Source organism: Xiphophorus couchianus, chromosome 13 (assembly GCF_001444195.1).
Source record: "Xiphophorus couchianus chromosome 13, X_couchianus-1.0, whole genome shotgun sequence".
Lineage (NCBI taxonomy): Eukaryota > Metazoa > Chordata > Actinopteri > Cyprinodontiformes > Poeciliidae > Xiphophorus > Xiphophorus couchianus.
The window spans coordinates 10,150,858-10,176,603 of NC_040240.1; the positions used below are offsets into that span (position 1 = coordinate 10,150,858).

Sequence of the window (25,746 nt, forward strand, 5' to 3'; positions counted from 1 at the left end):
TGAAAATTGTGTCTATTTTGGTGCTTACACTCATGAAACATTACTACAGCCTGTGAAAACATGAAACTGTTTCTCGGAGGGTTTGGATATTACATCAAAGCATTAAAAATAGATCGTTACTGACAGTAATGCTATTTTACGGCCTAAACAATTATGGGAAAGACTTCTGGCTTGAAAGCTGTCTAGTAAATAGTAAGCGACACGCTACACAACAAGAGTAAGTAGCAAGTACTTTATTGCCAAAGATGTTGGCTGATTGGAGTGCTGTGCCGGAGCACACTGATGGAAAGTTGAGGAAGAAAAAACTGATGAGAAAAAAAATAAATATTTTTTTAATCACTTTTTTTTAAATTATTATTTTATCTACAACTACTACTCAGTGGTAGTTGTTATTGTGTCTTGTCTCTATGCTTTAACTGCAAAGTAATTTCCCTGCTGGGATGAATAAAGTACTTCTATTCTATATTCTATTCACACTTCCCTCTGTTGTCAATTTTTTCGGAGATGCTGGTTGAATTCCCAGCTGGACTTGCCACCAGCCTACACTGCTAAATGTACAAATAAAAGTCCAGATACCTGCTTTTCACACCAAGATGTCATGCTTATTGACTAGCCTGCAAACTGTCCTGACCGAAACAAAGAGGAGAGACATCAGAGACAATGATGCAATGCGACCTGAAGGCCACTATTGAAGCAACCTGGGATTCCTTAACACCTCAGCAGAACCACATGCCACACTGCATACGGCAAGTATTGAATGCATATGGTGTACACTTACTAGAGTCCAACATTTTTGTGATATACACATATTTTTTTTTATTTATCTGATGTAATATTCACATTTTCAGTGAAACTGGATTTTTTGTTTCTTTTAGCTGTAAAATTAACAGAAATATATAGACATGCAACATAACACTAATGAATCTGAAATTCAGTTAAATGGCTGAAATAAATACGTTTTCAATAATAATCTCATTTGCTGAGATGAACCTGTAACCAGCGGCACTAAATCCAGAATGAGGACAGAAAGTAGCTTCTTGTTCACAGCCGTCACCACGTTTCCCTTTAAGCTGAGCTGCCGGGGATCCTGCTGTGGCAAGCCCTTCCCAGTTGCTCACACCTGCGTCTCCTGTGGGTGTGTATGTGTGTGTGTGTGTGAGTGTTTGCCTCCCACCCACGTTGGTAAATTTGGGTTCCTTCCTTGCAGCGCCGCTGGGTGAGAGCAGGGTGCAGCCTTTGGGTCCCCACTTTCCTCTCGGTAGGCGTCCCCATCCTGCCTTCAGATGTTTGGTCTATTAATCTGCATGTGTGTCTTACATGACCTTACAAAAGCACTGTCTCACTAATTCCCACTCAGTTGAACCCCACTTAAGATCTGAGACATAAGAGGAGTCAAGAAGGAGTGAAAATCCATGAATGTGAACAAGGAGGACACGAATGTTGATGCTTATTTAAGACACTCCAGTCCTTTATTTACCCTACGCAAAAAAAAAAAAAAAAACAACCCAAAAACATTAAATTGCTCCAGTACCTTGTTAGAAATATTTGCAGTTGGCCATTACTTCTTGTGGGGTGTGGATGGGGGTAGCTGACATGTAAAATCGTCCCGTTTTGCGAAGTTTAAATGAGCCACGTTGTGACTGCGAGGTAAATGTCAGGGGGTTTTCAGCCGGAAACCTTCGCCACAAGAATGTGACCGCGGGATGTCGAGTAAATCAATATGGAAGCAGAGGGAGAAGGGCTGAGGGAGGGTGGGGGTAAAGAAAGAGGAGAGCTGGGGGAAGAGAGGCTTAGTGCTGCAGGTGAAAAGGAAAATGATAGCAAAAGGAGAAGAAGCAGGAGAGAATGAGAAGAATAATGACAAGTGGAAGAGGAAACTGAAGGAGGGACTGAGAAGTGTTCTTTGCTTTCTATGTGACTCTTAAGGAGTAGGTCAATCTGTGACATTATCACATTGTGTGTGTGTGTGTGTGTGTGCATAATTGTGTTAAAATAGGCTGTTTATACGTTATGTTTTTGCTGCTTTAGAAAAAAATTCACTCAAAATCTGTGCTAAATAGAACACAATTCTACAATTTTGGGTTAAAATTGCTTTATCCTGGGAAAGATGTACACAAAAAACCCTTAAAATCAATTTCATTGATGTTGGATACGGTGGTCATGGAGACAGGATCTAATTGTTGTTAGGAAGACTTGTTCATTTCAAGTCGCCACTCTTTGCGGCAGATTTATTATGACTTTCCTTGCTATTCTTGTTACTATTCGTGGGGCAAAGATAATTACGAGAGTTCCTCCTGCCTTGTCAGAAGAAAAGTGGGTCAGAATCATGTCGCATTATTACCCAGGAGAAACAGAAAATTATTGATTGTTGATGAAAGGTTTGTAGACATTTAGATCTATTTAAACTTTTAGGGGTGCCCACAATTATTTATCCAAGTGTTGTTGGATAACTAATTATTTGTAAACAAAGATTTTTTTTTATTTTCTAAGAGTTATTCTGCAAAAAAAAAAAAAAAAAAACCCACAAAAAAACACTGTAGTTGAAGAATTGTGACACATTTTTGTCAGCCTTTTTTCTTTCTGTTAAACATAAATAAATAGTACCATACACAACTCATTTCCAACCTTGAAAGTGCTAAAAGCTTAAATGAGTTCTGATCCGTTAGTTGAGGGTGTTGCCACAACAACCAACCAAAGCACTATAACCAGAAGGTGAGGCATTCATTAGCGTACTTCGCTTTGTCCTTCTGCTTACGCGAGTCAAAGTTGTTCAACTACATGAACTGAACTCTGAGGTCCCAAATCAAGGACGGGTTTGGTCTTCTGTATTTCTGCTCTGCTGCTTTAAAAGACACCAACCTTCCCAGCCCCCCCCACCAACCAGGAGCCTGATGATGTGCAGTTCTCTGCAGAGCAGGACTTTCAAACGATATTATTTCCATTTCAAAGCGCCCGCTGCTTCCTCACAAACATACAAGCTGTGGCATGTTACACAGAGCAGGACGCCACAAACCGCCTCATCACTTTGTTGCCTAAATGACAGTTAACCCCGTGGTTGTTCCCCTGGTCTCAAAGAGCGAGCTGCTGCGTGCCGTTTCAATTAGGGAGCAGGCGTGGATGCAGAGGCCGTCCGCCGATGTTGCAGGGGTTTCTCCTGTGAGGCATCGCTGCCGCTTGACAGCGGTTTCAAACAAAGGGGCCTTGTTACCGCGGCTGTCAATTACACGGCAGATGTCTGGAGCAGAGGGCCAACTGATTTATATGCAAGCTGAGGATAGATCCGCTAAACGGCACTAAGCAGTTCAGAGGATGCAATTATGTGATTATTTATCCAACCCACCACAGAAAACTTTCATCACTACCACACACACACACATATATATATATATATATATATATATATATATATATATATATACACAGTATATATATATATATAGACAGAGAGACAGCAGATTAAGATCTGCTGGTCCCAAAATTAATCTCCCTCATCTAAAAACCGCTGAACATGAACACACAAACACACACTTAAGCGCACAGCAGTTTCTCCTGCAACTTTAATGTTCTCATTTATCCTCTTATGCACAAATGTCAACCTTTGTCAGCCCTCAACTCTGCCTCTCCCTTTGCTGCCCTCCACACCTTCTCCAGCTCTCCCTTCTTCCTTTGTATTTGCTTCCATCCCTTACACCCCATTTATTGCCCTCCTCTTCCACGACAGCTCGTCCTTCTTCTTGTCTGCATTCCACTCACTTTTCCCCTTATTGTGTTCGGCTCAACTGCTCCCCTGCCCTCTCCGCTCCATTGTGCATAGATATTACACATTTCTCCAAGATATCCGGCTCTCTCTTTGTTTTGCTTCATTGTCTTTCCCTTCTTTCTCTCTGCTTGGGGATCCTCTCGTGACATCATCACTCCTACAGTTACCATGGTTTCAAGGGGAGAGGGACAGTAAAATCATTTTTTGATCAAACAGACCGGCTCGCTGCTACTCGCTGCTTTTTACGCTCGCCCAGAAACAACGAGGCAGATTCAGGAGTAATTCTTTATTAAAGCATTAAAACACATAGTTACAAGCGGGTCAGGTCAGCGTTACGGACGGCTCTGTGTGAACAAACAGGTCGTCATCGTACAGATCTTCATCCAGGTCGCCCTCCTCTTCGGTGAAGTAGGTGGGGAAAGGCGGGTTGAGCAGAGTAGAGCGTCTAGTTGGGAGTACTGTGTCTCTCACCTGCAACACAATCGCACACACTTAACTAGAAGAACAAAAATCTAATCAATCAATCAATCAAATTTTATTTGTATAGCACATTTCAGCAGCAAGGCATTTCAAAGTGCTTTACATCATTACAAACACAGAATCACAATGCAATATAGAATCAATCATTAAGTCAAGTTACATCAATAAATTTGTAATTGATTACATTTCAAATACAATCCTAAACAGGTGGGTTTTCAGTTGAGATTTAAAAGAAGTCAGTGTTTCAGCTGTTTTACAGTTTTCTGGAAGTTTGTTCCAAATTTGTGGTGCATAGATGCTGAAAGCTGCTTCTCCTCGTTTGGTTCTGGTTCTGGGGATGCAGAGCAGAACCAGAACCGGAAGACCTGAGAGGTCTGGAAGGTTGATACAACAACAGCAGATCTTTAATGTATTGTGGTGCTGAGCCGTTCAGTGATTTATAAACTAACAACAGTATTTTAAAGTCTATTCTTTGAGCTACAGGGAGCCAGTGGAGGGACTTTAAAACTGGTGTTATGTGCTCTATCTTCCTGGTTTTAGTGAGAACACGAGCAGCAGCATTCTGGATCAGCTGCAGCTGTTTGATTGATTTGTTCGACAAACCTGTGAAGACGCTGTTGCAATAATCAATACGACTAAAGATGAACACATGGATGAGTTTCTCTAGATCTTGCTGAGATATTAGTCCTTTAATCCTGGAAATGTTCTTCAGGTGATAGAAGGCCGACTTTGTAACTGTCTTTATGTGGCTCTGGAGGTTCAGGTCAGAGTCCATCACTACTCCCAGGTTTCGGGCCTGATCGCTGGTTTTCAGTTGTAATAACTGAAGCTGTGCATTGACTCTAGATCGTTCCTCTTTAGGTCCAAAAATAATAACTTCAGTTTTGTTTCTGTTCAGCTGGAGAAAGTTTTGGCACATCCACACATTTATCTGCTCTAAGCATCTGTTCAGTGATTGGATGGGCTCTGAGTCACCTGGTGACATCGTAATGTAGAGCTGTGTGTCATCTGCATAGTTATGGTAGCTAATATTATTTCCTGTTATAACCTGAGCTAGTGGGAGCATATAAATATTGAATAAAAGGGGTCCTAGGATTGAACCTTGGGGTACCCCACATGTGACCTTTGACCTCTTTGATGAAAAGTTTTCACTTGAAACAAAGAAATCCCTGTTCTTTATGTAGGATTTAAACCAGTTAAGCAATGGACCGGAGAGTCCGACCCAACTCTCCAGTTGATTCAGTAATATATCATGGTCAACAGTGTCAAAAGCTGCACTGAGGTCCAACAGAACCAGCACTGTGGTTCTCCCACAGTCCGTATTTATATGGATGTCATTGAACACTTTTACGAGGGCGGTCTCTGTGCTGTGGTGAGCACGAAAACCAGACTGGAAGGAGTGAAAGAGGTTGGTTATAGTTAGGAAGCTAGTTAATTGTTTACACACAGCTTTTTCAATAACTTTGCTGATGAATGGGAGGTTGGAGATCGGCCTGTAATTCTGCATTAGTGATTTGTCCAGATTGTTCTTTTTTATCAGTGGTTTGATTACTGCTGTTTTCAGAGCCTGGGGGAAAACGCCTGATGAGAGCGATGAGTTTACTATTTGGATCAGATCAGCAGCAATAACAGGCAGGACTTTCTTAAAGAAATTTGTGGGTAAAACATCCAGACAGCAGGAACTGGAGCTTAGTTGACTTATAATTTCCTGTAGGGTTTTATAATTAAGTAGTTGAAATTGGGTCATTTTTCCTGTATTTGTTTTGTTTGGGCACAGCATTGGTACTGACTTTATAGTGGATGTACAGATTAATGCTCAGATTTTTTGAATTTTCTCTGAACAGAAGCTGGAAAACTGGTTGCAAGCGGCAATACATTGGAATTCAGGCGGTAACGTCACAGAAGGGTTTGTGATTCTGTCAACTGTTGCAAATAAAGCTCGAGCATTGTTAATGTTTTTGTTTATGACATCTGCAAAGAAAGCCTCTCTTGCATGTTTTAGAGTTAAATTATAGTTACGTAGTCTTTCTTTATATATGTCACAATGAACGTGGAGTTGAGTTTTACGCCATTTTCATTCTGCCCTACGGCAGAGTTGTCTTGCAGATCTAACTGTTTGTGCATTTCTCCATGGAGATTTCTTTTTATCAGACACAACCTTCATTTTAATTGGGGCAATGGAATCGATAATATCTGAAACTTTAGACTGAAAATCATTTACCAACTTATCTACATCATTACAGCTTAAGGGTGAGGAAGAAGAGTAGATTTGATTAAAAGTTTCTTTTAATCAAATCTCCATTAAGTTTCTAAGTTAAATCTCTAAGTTTCCATTAGAAATCTCTAAGTTTCCATTAGAAATTCCATTTTCTAATGGAATTAGAAAATACATTTTCTAATTGTATTTAGAAAACGCATTTCAAATTAACAGGAATTTCTTACTCAGAGATGCACATTTGCATCATAAACCGCTATAATGGATCAAAAAGGTTGAGGCAGGCATCATACTCAAACAAATTCATTAAAAAATTGCCAAAAGGCTCGCTAAGGAATGCTGAAGCAAGAAAAGATGACAAGCTATTCCTTTTTCTGTTTACAATAAATAAACTGGGGAAGTCCCAAACCAATCTCTAGATCCCATTCGGGCATTTTTAAATAACTAGTATTAAGAGTCTTGGACAAAACTCAGCTTTGCACGACTGCTGATGTACCATCTGCCGTATAACATAGTGGAAGCAAAATGGAGATGCAGAATGTGCTTTGAATTGTAAATGTCTTCAAAGTAATTGCTTGTTTTCAAGTGAAAGGCTTGTAAAACTGAGATGTGCCAATGCACAACTCAGCTTTTAAAGCACTGACCACAATATCACATATTTCTTTTAGAAATCAAAATTTCTTCCATCTGTTTTTTTGGAGGAGAACCATTCTGCAACCAGTCTGTTAGAGTCCGGTCAAAAATGGACTGTAATACATATGGTATAACAGTAGGTGGTGATATGATTGACATTAACAACATCCGAATTCAAAAGAGGCAAACAGTGCTGGACTAAACAGTGGCAGCTCTTGTTTTCCTTTCTACTTAAACAGATTTTTGTGCTTTCATTTGGAGTTTAATGCAACAGAGTGTGGACAAAGTTAGAAAGTTTAAAAAAATAAATAAAAAAATGGCTGAAATGTTCCTGTAGTCTCGGGTATACAAATTAATAGTGTCCGTCTCATTGTATTATTTATCTATTTCATATAAACTCATCATAACTTGGCAGGAGAGGCTAACATGTAGCAGAAAATTTCAGTTTTAACAAGCCACAGAGATTCAGCATCACAACTCAATATTTAAAGATGCACTGACAAACTGGCAAAATCAGTGCTGAAAAGTGCAGCAAGAGTCACAGCAACACACACTGGTGTTTATCTTGAACTGAATCTCACAAAGTTTGGTGTAAATGAAATTTGTATCCAAGTAGAGAAGCTCTCTGCCCTTAGCATGACATGAACTGTACATGCTCCACAACTCTTGGATCAATGACTAATACCATTAAAACAGAAACATCACATTCCAAACACAGAGAAGTCGGAGCTACTGACTAACACTCAGCAAAATGCTCCAAGCAGATCAGATAACTCTGATTTTATACGGATCAGGATGTGAGATGAGTGAACGGAGGAGTAGCAACTTACTTGTAAAATGCGATTTATAAAAAATTATTTTACTTTTGCAATTATATATTTTTGTTTCTCTTACTTAAACGTTTATTCTTTGTACGTCGAGTGAAACACAGTCCTGTTTCTGGATTCAATTAGAAATCCCCTGCACTTTCAAACAACAAAATTTTGGGGGGTTTTTCTTATGTAATCTGTGAAGTTTTAAATTGAAGAAAGAAAAAGAAATAGCTGAATGTGACAATAACAGAACAGAATACACATTATTGTGAATTTCTGTGGCTGCTGCTCCTCAGGCTACATTGTTTAGTCAATTCTAACAATGACAAACACTCCGCCTGCCAGCGAGGGGACGTGGAAAATGAATGAGCACAGAGGAAGAAGGAGGACCTGCGCTTGAAGTCATTCTGTTCGAGCGGGGAGATAATGCCCAGTCACGTAACGCGTGAGGCCATGAATGAAACCTTAGTTAATGACAATGACGGAAGAACTGCCACCGATTGAGGCTAATTTTAAAGCTTCCACTGGATATCTTTGCAATTTATTGTGTTCCAGACACACAAAGCAGCTCAGGGACCTTGGATCACATTGCAGTATCTGCACACCGCTTTAAATTCATGCAATAACAATGCAAATAACCATTAGATGGTGATCTGCATGATAAACTAGGGAACAAGAGGGTGGGGGAGAAACAGCAATGGAAAACCTTCCTTTAAAGTGCCTAAATGCTCATCCATCACATCTTGAAGATATGATGGATAAACCTTTAGTTTTCCCACATGAATCACTTTTAATTTTCCCTCGGCTACACATCAAAGAGACCCTGACAAAGTGTAGAAACTACCGACTCAAATGAGTTGCTAATTAGATGTTCAAATAATAAGGATGCAGAAAAAAATCTTAGCAGTTAGCTATAGTGGTAAACGCAATCAATAACTTAGACATAATCCTCATTTGCATTTGGGCATTAAGGTTCATCAGAACAACAAAAACAACTAAGGCATATTTATTATTAAGCTGTAGTCTTTGGGGTGTTGCAATCTAATGGGTGTGTGTGTGTGTGTGTGGGTATAAAATTGTATTCATTATTACTTGTCTCCAGATCAAATAAGAGTCCAGGTATATGCAACACTCCCACACTGATGAGGCGAGCACAACACGCAGGGTAGGGAGATGGATGCTGAGGGTATTACTAACATCGTTAGGCTACACGCTTCCATTTCCCGTCCCATGAGAAATAAATACGCGTGCACCAACACACACACGGCCGCGCACACACACGCATGCATGCTGCTGATCCAGCACAGTGTCAATGAAGATAAATCGCACCATCTTGCAGATGTGACGGTGTTTCACAGGTGCAAGGTCACCCGTCGCAGTCAGATTTCCAAACATGCCGGAGCTAACCGCTGACTTCACACTCTACTGTGTGTGCGCATGTGTGTGTGATTTTGTTTTGTTTTACCTTCAGGACGCAGTTCCGGTGACCGGGGATGGTGCCGTGAACGTACAGCACGTTGTACTTGGTATTCACCCTCCATACCTGGAAGGCAGAAATGCGAAAACAAAGCAGATTGGACAAGATTGGATTAATAAAGGAGCGAAGAACAAACAAGCTCAAGGCAGAAATCGCCCGCGTTTGGATCGGCGCTCACCTTCAGTCCGTGAGCCGTGATGTACGTGTTGCCCATCCTGCCAGGCATCTTCTTTCCTTTGAAAACTTTGGCCGGATCCTAGACGGAGATGAGTATCACAAATGCTTAAAGTAACGGATAAAGAGAAGCAAACCGCTCATGTGCGGGCGTGGGGGTTTGTGGATGAGTTCGTATCTTACCCCTCCTGGTCCGGAAGCTCCTGGTCTGCGGTGAGTTTTGGTTTGACCGTGGCTGGCTGGCTGACCTTTGAATCCCCATCGCTTCATCACACCTTGGAAACCTTTACCAATGCTACCAAAATACACAAGAAATTCACCAACACACACACAATATGGAACCGGATTTACATTGCCTTAGAAAAGCATTAAAGCATTCTCTTTGTCACATTGCAGTCAAAAACTGTATTTTAACATACATGTGATGGATCCACTGGATGATTGACAAATGGAAGAAAAATGAGGAAAAATAATTTTAAGAAACATCTGAAAATGTGATGTATTTCTGTATTCACTCCAAACCACCTCAAGGGTATAAAGGAGAGGTGAATATGAATATTATGTATTGTCCAGAATATGAATATGCTGGACAGCTGATGCTGAGGACCAGGATTATGAACTGCTGGTTTTTATCAATGCCTATCCATATGTTAGAATGGCCTAGTCCAAGTCTAGACATAAATCCAAATAGAAAATTAAAACTCTCCATCCAGTCTGACTGAGCTTGAGCTACTCCGCAAAGAATAGACAAAAACTGGTAGCTGTAATTGCAGCAGAAAGGTTTTCTAAAAACAACTAAATCACAGGGTTTGGATATAAATGCACACCGCACTCTTCAGATTATCATTATTCTCTTTTCTCTTCAAATTATGCGCTATCTTGTTAGGTATGCATACTCTTTCACGGCATTTCAATGGATTTAAGTAGATTAGTTGGTTCAGTGAGAAAACTAATTAAACAACAGACTTAAATTTGCACATAAAGTGAAATTTTCCTAAACAAATTAATTGACAAGAACTGGGAAAGAGAGCAACACAAGAGAAGACGTGCAACAAAAACACAAAAAAAACAACTCACGATTTAGCTGTGACGTCTACGTATTGGCCTGGACGAAAATGTGCTGCATACAGAGGAGTGCCTTTACACGAACGAGACAAAATAAAGGAATTAATATCCAGAATTTCAGCTTAGTGTATAAAAGCAGGAGCAAATTTCTACCCATACCTGGTTTAATGATGGCGTTGTCAGACACTCTAAAGACGGTGACTTTCTGTTTAGGGGGAACTCCTGCATTCCTGAACATCTCCATTGTTTCCTCTGACCTCTGTCGATCATTGTGATGGGAAGGAGGAAAGAAAAAAAACAAAACAAAATCGAGATTGATGGAACATGGCAGGAGAAGTAGGAGCAGTGAGCAACAGTTGGACTATTAAAATATACCATCATCCTGTTACGACTGTACGGGAGCCAAAGAGACACACTCGCATGGAGACGCAAGCAGTCTTGGCAGCGAGAGTCTCTCTGACATTTGCTTTCGCTCCCCTCACTCTCAAACTCAGCGCCTCCGATCACTCCAGAACTCTCCCTCTTCCCTTCTGTTAACTGGAAATCAGTCTGCCAAAGCTGCTCCCTCCAACTAACGCTGACTGAGGAGTCATTCGGCTGTAAGGAGGGTTTAAAGCTTCCCCACCACTGAAGTCCTGACACTGATCCATCAGGCATCCATCGAGCCGCAATGAATAAATTACACCTTCATTTATTCAGTCTCGCGCCGCTGTTTTTCACCTTATAACAATGAATTTCTTCCGTACTCACGCCACGAGTGGGCTGGCGTTGAAAAACAAATTTTTTAACATGTCCTCCATTCCTGCGTGGGACAAAGGATGGATACGCTAAGTACAGTATGTTCACTATGTGAGAAAAATGGTACAAAAGAAAAAGTATTCAGTCATTCAGGTTATCTAGTTTTTGAAATGCATTTTTTAAGGAATTTTTGGAATTGAAATTAAAAATATTTCAGCACTAAAGCAACTTTTCATTTTAACTGGGACAGAAGTAATTGGACTCCAACAAATTTAACACGAAGTTTGTTATAATCAGTGACTTTAAACAGGCTTAAATGAAAATTGAAGCTTGGCGTAGTTAAGAGAGTGAAATTTAACAAGATACACTAACTGGCCACTTTATTAGGTACACCTTGCTAATACTTACTTTAGCTTGTCATCTTCATCAGGCCTTGATGCCTAAAGCTATTGCGCTCCATCCATGTGACTGACTGATTAACTTTGTGCTAACAAGCACTTACACAGATGTACCTTATAAAATGGTCGATAAATGTACACTACATTTATGTAGTGTCGAACGCAACAATAATTTCCTGCGTCTTCATTTGCTCGGAGGCCAGGAGCGCCTCAGGACTTCTGTGGTTTTGCAGTCACCAGCAGAATATCTGGTGTTGCTGAGATGCCTTTATGAAGGAGCCGAGGCTCTGGAGAGAAACTAAAAATGGCAGACTGCAAAGCAGAAGCTCGTCTTTTATTTTGGGATCGCGCCAAATCAGCTCTTTAGGGAAAGACTAATAAAGATGCGTAAAATGGGGATTAAACAGAAGCAGCACGAAGAAGCCTTAAACAAAAGCATGGTAATTCAGGAATTTCAGGAGTTGCATTCATTATCATGTTGCAAACCAAGTCCTTTAGAGAATTTAGGAGACAGATGATTAAGCTACTGAATTTCAAAAATGTGTGTCTTGTGTCTTTTTGAAGAGAAAAATAAACAAATATATCAGTGTGTTTCCTGACTTAAAAAAAAACCCCAAAACAAAATCAAGAACAACAACAAATGTCTTATGAACAGAACCAAAAGAAAGCCTCAACAAAAACACTCCATTCCATTTTGCACATAATTCTCAAAGCAGCATATAAAACGGTGCGATTCTGACAATTTTAACACTTACATGGAACGGTGACACGTTCTTCCCTCCTACTACAAGAGCAGCAGAGTGTCCATCAAACTCTTCTTTGGGGAGACACTTTATTACGTGGCAATCTTGCACCTGGGAAACATGTTAGGAGTTGAAAATATTGCAAGAAAACTCAGGAAGACAATGTCAGCAAAGCGTCTGATTAAACGCCTGCCTGATTGTAGTGTCCACTGCTCAGCCTGGTCCTTGTGAGCAGTGGACACAAATAGCTGAGCAATTAGACGGACGTCTCTGTTGTAAAGCGCTAATATTCATCCAGACGGTTAATTTACTCTCACAGCATTTGGTCTAATCTAAATGGATGACATCAAATCACGACACACATGTGCCTCTGTATGCAATGCGTTACATACGGATGTCATAAAAACAGATGTTTTTTTGTTTTCTTTTTTACAAGTTAAAATGAGCCTCTAATCCAAAATATTTAATTAAGTAAGCGAAGCGAGTAAGTAGGTAAAAGTAATTATATAGCACCTTTCAAGAGAAATCTTGACGCGCTTCAATAAACAGATTTAAAGAGAGGCGTTTTTAACTCCCTGATAAAAAAACCATGTGGTGATACTTTCAAACCACGAACACAAACTGAAAATTTAAACACATTTTACATAAACCCCAAATGTTACAGCGGGAAAGTAAATTACTTGTACAAATTTAATGGGCATTTTCTTTCAACTGGAACAAAAGACGACCAAATAGAAAGATTTAGAATTTGCCAAGAGAAAATATTCACGTCTTGCATATATAATTTTTCCACTTTGCAATCATATTTTAATATATTTTCTCAGGATTATACTTGATAGATCAACAGAAAGTAGGACTGTACTGTACATATGCCTTCTGTAAAAAAACTTATGTACTTAATGTACTGTAAGGCTACATATCCACATATTCTATATGTTGCTACCCACTGCAATCTAACATGGTGTACATGTTTAAGCCACTTTGTAAACTCTAACTTTTCAATGCTTTTAAAGTTGAGCAGGACAATCCTGATACGATTTTTCCAATCTACCTTAACAAGTGCTGGTGGAACATGGTGTTCCCAATAAGCAGGCTGGCTGTGCTGCCTTTTAAACATTATCAGATACACCTTTCACAAAGGCAGACTGTGGAACAATCAAACAGAGCATGAAGAGATGCTTTCATTGTTATATTTTCCGTCTTTAGTGTCAGTAAAGCCAGTCATTCTTTCAAAGAAAATTGACTTTGTTTCTTTTTTTTCCCCCCTGTTGCTCATTTCCCTTCAGATGACAAGAATTCACGCTTATTTTGATGCAAAGCAGACATAAAAAGTGTTTTATTTTTTGTACTACCTGCAACAGTGTGACTGGGTGTCTTTCTCCCGTTTTAGTCCAGATAGGAGCCATCCCCAACTTGACAGCAACTAAACCAACTCGCCGACTTCCTGCGGAGAGGACAGATGAAAAGCTGGTGAGGACAGCTGATAGGAACGGCGGTCCTGATAAACGGAGCGCTAAGTGATCACGGCTTCCACCTTCTGTCCAGTCCTGTCGCGGCCAGGGCTCATCTCTGAGAGGGTTGAGCTTCTCGGCTGTCTGTTTTCTGTAATCCTCTGCCGTGAGGTTTCTCAAGTACTTCTGGTTGTCCTCTGTAAGGTGCTCTTCGAACCATGTCGTTTTCATTACAGTCCTGACACAACCCAACAGCTGGACGGGGCTGAAAGACAGAAGAAAATAAAGATTCTGAATCGGCTTTAATTCGCAAGTCGTTGTGCATAAACCAGGAATTTCACATGATACCTGACAACAAACATAAATATATGAACTTTAGAGGACTTGGGGAAATAAAAGAAGAATGTTATACATACATCCATCCATACGTACACCAAATACTTTGTGAAAAAGAGTGCAAATACGCTTTTTGTTATTTTAGAGCCGAGTAGATGATTAAATTGGCTTTAAGATGTTTGTTGTGTCCATCAGAGAGAGACTGTGGGAAGAAGTTGTTTAAACAGTTTGTGTCCAGAAGGTGTGGGGTCTGCAGAGATTTTAGCTGCCCGTAACATCCCTGCCCCTAACTAGAGGCAAGTTACAATACATTGACACTTGGAATAAAGAAATAATAATAAATCACTCCTAAAATCAGAAGCAGGAGCGAATCTAAAACACTCAAGGCAGTGTACCATAGGGAAACACTGTCCTAAAACATCCCTAATATTGTTTTATTTTTCATGAATGTGTTCCCCTTACAAACGAGCAAGGTTGCAAATGGGCAGAATATTCCCAGTTTTTCAGAAACTTTCACTTATGGTGCGTTTATACCAAGCGCGTCAAAAATGTATCTGACTCTTCAAGTTCGATGCGTGTGCAAAACGAGTTTTGAGCCTCAGGCGTGTCTCGTTTGCATTCAAAGTCTATGTGGAGGCGCATCAAGGGCCCGTTGCGGCACATTTCGAGCATCTAGCGCGGCGTGATTTGAAGCGTTTTGAGCGTTTGACCCGTCCAGCACGTCCAGCATGTCCGACGCTCCACGCACCATTAAATTAGGTCAATGGTGTCCAAAGTCAGGCCTCATGGGCCGAATCCTGCATGTTTTAGTTGTTTCTCTGGATCAACACACCTGAATCAAATGATGGCTCGTTAGCAGGCCTCTGCAGAACTTTGACATGCTGAGGAGATAATTAGACCATCTGAACCAGCTGTGTTGCAGCAGAGACGTGTAAAACTGGAGCTCGACGAGTTAGAGAACTTCAGGATTTTATGGGGTAAGTTAAACTGAGTCATGTTCAAAGATAAATATTCAAATTCAAATTGATCACTGGTAGACATCCAAGCAAAATTAATGCAATTAAAAAAACAGATTTGAAATGATAGAACTTTAAAAATTTAACTGAATATGAATATTAAATTGTTCCCCAGGACAACAGAAACATACATATTGAGTAAAACATTCCAAACCTTCAGACTCATACATTAAAATCAAGGTTTGAAATGGAAAAAAATCTCGCTGCTCCCTGTAAAAAAATATAAAAATAAAATAAAAGTCCAATTTGACACACAAACCAAACAACAATCATTCTTCCAACCTCTCAAGACTGCTTTCTACATTTTCGCCAGACCCTTTCAGACACTAACCTCTTCCTGGGCCTCATCAACATCCTCCGTAAGAAAAGTGGCCTCAATACCCCAAGGTACTAGAAATCATCTGTGCATGTAATGGAAGGATACACAGTGCATCTAGAGGGTGTGGCCTCAGTACCCCTGTGGGAAGCGGTGTGCTATGTGCATACTTCCATAAAATCTGGTAGTTCTGCCAAAAACGCTATACTATTTGTAACCAATCTAAAGTTGAGCCAACCTTCAATATTTCAAACTCCATGTTTATTCCTGTAAATGCCTGCTCATTTTCAAACTTGGAAAATTCCTGGAATTTTGCTGCCATAGAAACAGGAACACATTACAAAAGATAACCACAACAGGGAAACTAACTTCTAGGACCTAATTTCCAGCTGTTATTGTGATTTAATTGGTAAACAGACAAGTTAAAATGTCTATTAAAAGCTTGTGAGGATTACCTAATATCACAGACCATCTCAAATTGGACCAATTTGAGACATGAGGGAAGATATGACCTTCCCTCATATCTAAACATATAACTACATTGCTTCAGATTAAAAACATTCTTTGCTCAGGTAATTTATATTATTGTCTAAAACTCAATACGTCTCATCTGGACCTTTTCGATTCAGTAAAGCCAATAAATGAAAACAAAAACCAACTGATATCTTCTGAGTACAGTCCTAACTCATTAAGTCTTAGGACAGTTTTCTCATGCCAACATGTCTTTAGTGTCTGAGCATTTTCGAGACGCTTGGAAAAACATTCAAAGTAACAAATCTGATTAGATGACTGGAGGTGAACAGTTCCAGTGCTCTGGGCTGGGTAGGTATCCCTGCTGCAGCACAGCTAATTGGACTGGCTGAATTATCTCCTCATTTTTGTCACAAAGTTCTGCAGGAGCCAGATGATGGCCCATTCATTTCAATTTGGTGTGCTCAAGGAGAGAAACTTCTAAAGTATCTGAAACGCTGGTCCTCCAGGACTACAAATGCTTTTAACCTGCTTTTACATACTGGGTTGAACGCAGTGATTTCAGCGAGGTAATTCAACCCGAGGGTGACTTAAAGCAAGTCTAAAAAAAAAGAAGAAACATTCCCCCAAAAAAGACAAAGAATCAGAAAGCCCTTAGGCGCAACATTTTTAATATGCAGAGGAAGTGAGTAGAGAAAGATTTCTACTGAATAATAAGTTTATAACTGATTACAGTGTTGATTTGTTTTTGTAGCTTGTTGTTCACAGTTTTTTTGACTTCATTAGGGAAGAATTATGTAAACACAATTTCTGTTACCATTTATCCGCTGATCAGCAACAAATAGCGGGAGGGGGAGGGTAACATTATAGAAGTCTTTAACAGCACGTTCGAGATGGTTTTCTATAAGAAGCCTTTTAAAAATGCTGATCAGAAAGCTGCATTAGTAGCAATTTTATCTCACTAAACCGTATGAATAAGTTATGGGCACAAAAAATATATGCAGTCTTTCTGAGCTCATTACACAAATACAAGCATCCAAGATGGATTGCAAAACAGGTTTAGCTTTCCATAGTTTAGTGTGAATAAGCGTCAGCACAGTTTGTCACCAAAAAGGTGAACTGTGCACATGAGTCATTACTGCTGAGCTATTTGAGTCGTCTCTGCCAACTGTGTGTGCAGAGCTGCTTTTCTAAAAGTTGCAGAATGCTGCCTGAGATTAGACACATTGCATGTCAGCGATGCATTCTCAACTTTTAACTCTTATTTGAACTATTAAGGCTGTGCATGCATGTGTTAATGTGAAGACTATATTCAGCAGCTCAAAATAATTTTACTTCATTCTGCCTTAATCACATTTAAATATGGATATTATGTGAATGAGTCAGATTTATACAAAACACATACCTTTTTTAAAAGTTACATTTAAATTATTTTTAACAGATTTCTTTTGTCTATTGCCAGTTTAATTCTAAGCTGGTCAGTCTGGGTTTTTTAATTCGTGAATGCATAAAGAATAATAGCTTTATTTTTGGCACTTTATACATATTTTTAAGTCCAAAGGTACTAACATAGTACGATGTTACATTTTTTTTTGTAAAATTTATATAAAAATTAATAGTAAAAATAATTATTGTACTTATTTTCTTTTTCAGCATCACCTGCCTTTTTTCAACTTTTACTATCCTCAACAACAAGGCAGGTTTATCTTTCCAAATGCCAACCTGACTTCCTCTGATGTTAGTTTTCTTGTCATTTCATACCACTTCGTTGTCTTCTAACCCTACTGAGAACCTGAGATCTTTCTTAAACATATTTAGAGTGAAGGAAAACAGTTTGCTGTTTTGTGTAAACTGGTGACCGTGACTTGACTCTACAAACTAATCATAAGCTAATCAGAAAACTAACAGACTCCGAACGGCTCAGGTTGGGTGTTGAAAATAAAAGTATCAAAATCGGTCATTGACCCTTTTTGAAATAGCAAAAATGTTTATTTGTACATTTTGAGTTGAGTGCTTATTATTATCTAATTTAGTTGCAAAATAAGTCTATATAGTAATGCTTGCCAAATAACTGTGCACACTGACTGTTTCCCAACAACATTACAACTTCACTTTAACTTTCTTAAATATTCAGTAATAAAACAATTGTGCAAACACTGACAATATAAACAATTCTCAAACAAAGGTTTTCAAAGACTCATGAGATTATTGGTAAAAAAAAAATAAAATTCTGGAGGCAAGACCTTGAATCTGATTACAGAGCTGTGCTGTTTGAAGCTTTCAATGTACTTAGGAACTAAATCAAGACATGTAAAACCCGAACTTAGCCCTGGAAGATGGATTCTTGTACGTAAAGACTACTCACGGCACTGCTTTTGGTTGAATTATGGTTATATCTTATGGTTCAAATCCTTCTGGAATTAAAGGATTAATTCCAAAATATATTATTATTAATTCTTCTGGAAACTGGGGGAACAGCTTAAACAAATATTAATACCTCATCAAATAAATAAAAATCTCCCCACGAAATAATTAATTAATATAGCTTGTTTTTATTTCATGAGTGAGCATATTTATATGACTATTTATTAATATTTAAATTTGAATAATACAGTTCTTAAATCAACGGCATCATAGGACAAATGGGTGTGTATAGCTCTGCTACTGTAGCTGTATATTGTGGCTTGTAATTTCTGACAGAATAAAAGTGTTCAGCTTTATATTTTAAGCCACACAATAACTGGCGATATGGCTGAAAACATATTTCAATATCCCAGCCCCAAACATTGACATATGTCTTACAATCCCAATACTATATTAAATGTTAATGTAAAAATGTTAAGTATTTTGACCATAAAGAGACTCGCCTTCAAAGCAATCAGAGACGAGTTCTTAGCACAAGTAGCCAGTTAGCATCTTTACCTTTCAGCAGCTGCCCGAGGACAAACGAGCTGTGCTCCCCGCTGGAGAAGAAACCGACAGCCCAACTTTGCCATCATCCTCATTCTTCGCATTCATTCATAAATCTGGCACCAATAAAAGTAAATTAAGTTATGTTACCGGTTTAAACATGAAAACACATGCTTTTGTCTTCGTCCACTTACCTAATGTCACCGCTACCATTTCCGGTACTTTAGCAAAATATTTCCGCAGCACTGCGGTCGATGCAAAAGGTTCCGTATCATATTAGAAATGTACAATCTTTATCGCTTCTGAATCCAAAAATATAATAAACATTGATGTTAACAATATGCAGCCTTAGTTTCACATAATTTTACTTTTATTTTTACATGCCGTTATTATATTGTACTTTGGATATAGGTATTCTTTTTTCTTTTGTGTTATTTCCAATAATATGTTTGACTCTAGTGTTAAAGTCAAATAAAAAAAAGTTGAAAAATAGGAATTGACTATTTACAACTGGTGTGAAATATATTAACTTAGAAGCTCTTAGGTCATCATTACTGTTTCCAGACTATTCTCTGAATAAGAAATAGATGTTAGCTGGTCTTCTGTTGAATACTAATTGGCCTTTCCACAGAATGAGACATTCATAGAGTGTACCCAAATGACAGACTAAGTTCGGCTCCCCCTAATTATCTGTGTGGAGATTGGTGCAATAATTTATTCTTGCATATTTATTGTCTGTGTGGGAGACAATGAAAGAATATGTTGTCTGGAAAGGTGTCAATTGTGTTGGCAGTGTTAATTATAGCAAAGGAAATGTGTATAAAATGTTTAGATGTGTGTGTCAATATTGATTGACACTCCCATCACTCTCAAAGTTCCAGATTATTTACTAAGATGTCACTGTGCATACGTGTTTTTTTAGAGCCAAGCATTCTTTTTGTCTACTGTTCATTTTTGTGTTGACACTACACAATGCCTTGAGATTATTTTTACAGGGAGATGCATAATAATTTATTGCAAAAGGTTTTGTCAGCATTTACTTTTATAACAAAGCACACATACTGTACCTCAGATGTGAGGTTTAATCTACAGATCTGTCCTTGAACTTACACAATCACTGATTCAGACACTTTAAATCATTATTCATAGAGTTGGTGGCTCAGTATAAAAAAGCAATTAGAGTCTAAATGGAAAAATCATGTTTACCATCTCTCTGGGCACTAAAATAATAAAATCAGTTAACTTCATTTCTAGCATAGCATATCGTAAGCATGGGTGAAGCTGTGTTTGAGTCCAGCTGAAATCATTCTGTCAATCGTTCAACCAATGTCTTCTTGTTTTAGCAATGGCTATCATGAAAGGAGAGTATTTTGCTATTGAGAAAAAATGCACAGTTGGTAGCACTGTTGCCTTGCAGCAAGAAGGTCCTGGGTTCGATTCCCGGCCGGGGTCTTTCTGCATGGAGTTTGCATGTTCTCCCTGTGCATGCGTGGGTTCTCTCCGGGTACTCCGGCTTGCTCCCACAGTCCAAAAACATGACTGTCAGGTTAATTGGTTTCTCTAAATTCTCCCTAGGTGTGAGTGTGTGTGTGCATGGTTGTTTGTTTGTCCTGTCTGTCTCTGTGTTGCCCTGCGACAGACTGGCGACCTGTCCAGGGTGAACCCCGCCTTTCGCCCGGAACGTAGCTGGAGATAGGCACCGGCAACCCTCCCGACCCCATTAGGGACAAAGGGTGAACAGAAAATGGATGGAAATTGGAGAAAAAATTTCATAATTATAATGAAGGACTTCCAGCTGAGAAATTGAGTTACAATGAAGTAGAACTCAGTGTTGTCCAAAAGACCCATGTTGACAATTTGCTTGAGGGAAGGACACTACCAAATCACATTGCCAACTGTGCAGAGGTTGCTCAACATTAGCAGAATTGTGAGTGCATCTGCATGCAGAGTTAAGTGAAGACATTAAGACCACATAATTATGACAGAAAGGGTGGCTTAAAAGTATGTTCTGTCCATGACATATGGACAAAAATTTGGTGCAAAGTTATTGTCTATGGATTACTTTAGACATCATGAAAGTTATTTGGTTGGAGAACAAACACTGAGAGTCCTGCGGCATGCCAAGAGTGAAGTACTCCAATACAATACTGTTTTTGTGTGGGGTGTCTTCTCATGCCAGGTTGTAGATTTACTGTCCTTAGTGATGGTGTCGTTGCTGCTGGATAAACACAAACCAAAATCAACTACACAAGTTCACCTTTACAAGTAAAGATCTGAGTACATACTTTATTCCCAACATAATTTGGGGGTAAACTAGACTTTATATGGCATGCATTGAACAGATTTTTTTTTCTCAGCACTCTTCAATAAAAGTTAGATTTGTGGAATGCACAAATAGTATTTAGCCTCTCAGCAGTTACTCCCACTGGAGCTGTTGCCTCCGAGTAATCATGAGCCTTTTGGCTGCTTCTCTGATCAATTTTCCCCCTGGCTGACCTGCCAGTTTAGGTGGACGGTCATGTCTCTGTATGATTACAGTTGTGCGATACTACTATCACACTTTTATTTTGAGATGATGGGCTGAACATTGCTCGAGTGATGATCAAAGATTAGGATACTGTTTTATAACCTAAATCTAAGTTAACGTCGACACGTTTGTCCCTGATCTTTCTGTCGTCTTGGTCTTTAATGTGATGTGTTAGTTCAATAATTTCACAATAAAATTTTTAAGGTTTTCACAGAACAGCTGTAATATAATCAAAATAAATTAGACACGGACTGAATTTATTTACCAATTTGGTAATTTCTGAAGTCAGTCTGTTGCACTAGATTTTCTAGGGGTATCAAGAAAACAAATATGTGTGATTCTCTGACAAGATTTAGATTTCTATCGTAGTAACAAATCCTTTCTCTCTCTTTTGTCTCTCTCTCTGTCTCTATCTTACACAAACAGACACAATAACAAAAAAGATAACGCAACGTGAGAAACCCAAATCATCTTTATTATCACCAACATGCAGGATACAGAAAAAAGAAACAATTTCCAGCTTACAAATTAGACTCTACCACAAACGCTTTTCTACCATCCTGAAACTCTTTACAATGTAAGAAGGTTATTAAGAAATTGTTACAATTATCCATTAGTTATTCATTTCCATTTAGCAAAATCACAAGCAAATCTGTAAAAAAAAGAACCCCAAATGCCCGAGATTACCCCACTGCTTCACACAAATGACAGAGATACTTTATTTCATAACTAGCAAGCGGCTACTCGAGATTGGATATTAGTGGGAGCTGAATTATGCATGCATTCATGCAGTACACTAAATCGAATGCCACCAGTCCCACAAATAACATTTGCAATGCTAATTCTAAGCATTTGGGGAGGGGAGGGAGTTTGCAGGCTCATGTTCAGGCTTTTCCCCTCAAATATTGGGGAACCTTTAGCATTGTGTACTTGCTAGTTATCTAAATAAGGTAGAAGTGTCATTTCTTTCAGTGGGATATGGTCAGACTATGCATGCCGGTTCTGAAGACTGTTAATATTTCTACAAATACATTTTCAATATACAGTATATAGCAATAATTTCCCAAGTGATGCCATTGTGGCCAAACATGCAATAGTCATCAATGGAGTAGTTCAAATTGCTTTACCATAACAAGCTAATTCTCTCAGCTAGACTACAGTATGTTGTATTGATGTGTAAATGTATTTGCTTATGTCTGCTTGTGCTTTTAGACATGTATATATTGTACAAGATTTGGATGCATTTTATATAACTTATCAGGGGTGTAACAAGATCTGGTTATGAAATTCCACTGAATTAAAACACTTTATTTTCAAAATCAGTCAGACTTTGACTTTAGCTTAGTAGTTATGGTTGATGTAAGAGTGTTTTTAGTAATTTACGTATGTTTATATTTGTAGTTATAGAGTTAAGTGATTTCACCCCTGTGCCATAAATACTCCTTGGTTCAATTTCCTCCATTGTCAGATCCTCTACTGTCTGCCTGCTGCTGGCAGTCTGTTCTTGTCTCCTGAGTTGTGTTATCAAAATCCTTTATTTACTAAGCTCCTTCTGTCCTTGTCTGCATTTGGGACCCCAGCAAAACCGAAACATGACATATTTCACACTGAATTGAAGCCAGGGTTGCAAAGTGCTATCCAGTTTGTTTTATTTTGTGCCTTTTATCTTGTCAAGCAAAACCGAGCTATTATCATGGGCCCTGCACATTGACCAGAAGCTGCTATCTATGTTTAAGGCTGCAACTTTAAAGTATAGGAAAGTAAGTCGTTTTTGAGATGAACTGATGTGGTGAACAATCATGAAGACTGTTTGTCAGGCTTGCCGATGACATTGGTTACAAAACCAATGAAGAAGCGTCTATAGCTTTTAAATTATTTATCACAAAGCGTTCAGGTACTCAAAAGAACACAGGAACAGTGAAAGATGAGATCTGAACAATTTCCTGAAGCATTGTGAGCATCTTAGGCTAACTGTGTGCCAGAAATGATGGCAAAGTTGGAGTTTGTTTCACAGGTTCATTATAGAGCTAAAGTTAACACCCCCAGTCACACTACCGCTTAACTGCGGAGAATTTCAATGGCACCTGAAGATGCACCGCCTAAGGTAAATAATGCTCTGGCATTGTCCTCTTACATGTTACTCCATAGAATACATAATTTGATTTCCAGGTAAACCAGGCAGGTACAGATTTTTCTAAAGATGTCAAAAAACTCAGCAGCATGGGTGCTGCAGGTCTCACATGCCATGTGTGCCACATATGCAGCACTTCACTGCTACACATATATTGCTGCAATTACCCATCCATCCATCATCTTCTGCTTAATCCAAGGCAGGGTAAAACAGAAAGGTCTACACTTCCCTCTCCACAACCACTTGGGGTAGCTTTTTTGTGGGAATCCCAAGGCTTTCCAGGACAGCCGAGAAAACTTAGAACCTCCAGCGTGTCCTGGGTCTTCCTCTGGGTCTCCACCCGGTAAGACGTACCCATGACATATCCCCATAGAGGCATCCAGGGGACATTCTAAAAAGATAACCAGCCCACTTTAACTGGATCCACTCAATGTGCAAAATCCCAAGAATAATACTAATAAATCTCATGCAACACTACTATCTGATTTATTTGGCAATTTTTTTTCTGGCCACCTAAGGGCACTTATTCAGCACTAAAAATTCATTCGGATCAGCTGGAGGATATTTCAGCATAAAAACACACCACAGCTATACAATGATGTGATTTCAAAAGTAACAGACCACTAGTTATTACAATGTGAATTCCACACTCTTGATCCCAGTATACACGCTCCATTCAAAACAGACGCGGATCAAAAGCAACACACTTCGGAAGCATAACAAGACAAATGTTCCACAAAATTAGCTTAATTTCTTCACCTTTAGACCTGCATGCACAGCAAGATAAGAAACTGCATGATCAGCAGTTTCAGGACTAATCAAAGATTTTAGGAATTACAGCACAAAAAAGAACAAATTTATTGCTTTAGTGAAATTATAATTCCCCGTCTGCCCCCCAAAATGAACAAGCATCCATCCATGCTTTGTCTGGACCCATTTATCATTGCAGGGTTGTGGAGAGGCTGCTGCCTATTTCCAGCGGTCATTTAATAAGCGTAATAACCTCATTATATGAACTGGTCATAGCCAGACTGAATTATTTTAAATTAATTACTGACTTGTGGAAGGCAGATTGTTAAAGCAAAACAATTCCTAGACTCCGCCAAGCTACTGCTAAAAAAGGATTGTGCTTCCTTTTTGAGGATCCATTATTTTGCATTGCTTTGTGTGGTCTTGTTTCATTAAATGGATGTTTTGTTACACCCCTGTAACTTATATATGTATATGAAAGTGTTATGTATACATATGTGCATGTTGTACATCGTCAGGGGCTGAAGGTTCTTGAGGACTCGTAGTCCGATATACACTTAGGTTTGATTCCTTTTGCATTGTAGTAATCCACCACTTGGTTAGGAACTTCGGCCAAAACACTCTTAGCCAAAGCAGCTGGAGAGGCCTGAAGAAAACAGAGGCAAAGAGATGTGTTTGAAACATACAAACAAATACACCCGCACACACACACCACTATCCACTCTAAGAACTTGAGGGGAAGAATCTAAGCTATACTGTGTGTAGACCACCGAGACTGAAGTGATCCGACAAGATTGTCTGACAGCCTCTAAAATATTCTTGCTTTCTGTTTTTTTGTTCTCTGGTGTCACTTGATTTTTGTGCACAACACGTGTGTGTGTGTGTGTGTGGAGGGAAAATAGCCCAGCCAAAAACAAAAAAAAAGGAATTGCATCATATTCTTTGAGCTCCTGTCACCCTTCTGCATAAAAGCGCTGTCTTAACACAACATGAAAGTAAACGATGGCACAAAAACTAAGCCACAGACTCTGCTTTTGCATGGAATTAATAATGCGCAGTACTGAGATTATGTTTGTTCTTGTTTGCTCAATGTAGATTGCTCTTTAGTTTAACTGGGCTGATGCAGGCCTCTTCTCCAAGAAGGTCATTTTGACAATAAGCTGCTACTTTGTTTGACCTTGGGAATGTCAGTTTTTTTCACTGGCATGTAACAATGTAGAATTAAACAAATCCAGTGTGGCATTATTATCATCATCATAATCTCAGCAATGCAACTTTATTATTTTATGCGTCATGATTTATTGATATATGTGAGCTACTTAGCTAAAGGTTTGTGTTTAACG

At 39.0% G+C, this 25,746-nt stretch overlaps 2 protein-coding genes across 3 annotated transcripts in view; both read right to left on the minus strand.

The window, feature by feature from the left end:
* Window positions 1–4,031: 4,031 nt before the first annotated feature.
* Window positions 4,032–19,256, minus strand: mrpl3 (mitochondrial ribosomal protein L3). 2 transcript variants are annotated; one of them, XM_028037060.1, is made up of 11 exons: window positions 19,190–19,256; window positions 19,008–19,111; window positions 14,030–14,211; window positions 13,848–13,939; window positions 12,508–12,606; window positions 10,776–10,875; window positions 10,629–10,689; window positions 9,735–9,846; window positions 9,556–9,633; window positions 9,366–9,443; window positions 4,032–4,231 (listed from the first exon to the last, which is right to left on the minus strand). In XM_028037060.1, exons 2-11 carry the CDS (start codon window positions 19,097–19,099, stop codon window positions 4,082–4,084), a joined length of 1,044 nt encoding a protein of 347 aa, XP_027892861.1. In that variant the 5' UTR covers window positions 19,100–19,111; window positions 19,190–19,256; the 3' UTR covers window positions 4,032–4,081. The 2 variants fall into 2 exon arrangements, with proteins under 2 accessions (XP_027892861.1, XP_027892862.1); XM_028037061.1 differs by lacking the exons at window positions 19,008–19,111; window positions 19,190–19,256 and adding an exon at window positions 15,630–15,667 and having other exon boundaries at window positions 4,065–4,231.
* Window positions 19,257–21,976: 2,720 nt separating this feature from the next.
* Window positions 21,977–25,746, minus strand: part of cpne4b (copine IVb) — a 35,175-nt gene continuing 31,405 nt past the window's right edge. Inside the window, exon 16 of the mRNA XM_028036775.1 lies at window positions 21,977–25,049. Within this exon, the coding sequence (XP_027892576.1) occupies window positions 24,918–25,049 (132 nt within the window). The 3' untranslated portion in view covers window positions 21,977–24,917. The remainder of the gene's footprint in view (window positions 25,050–25,746) is intronic.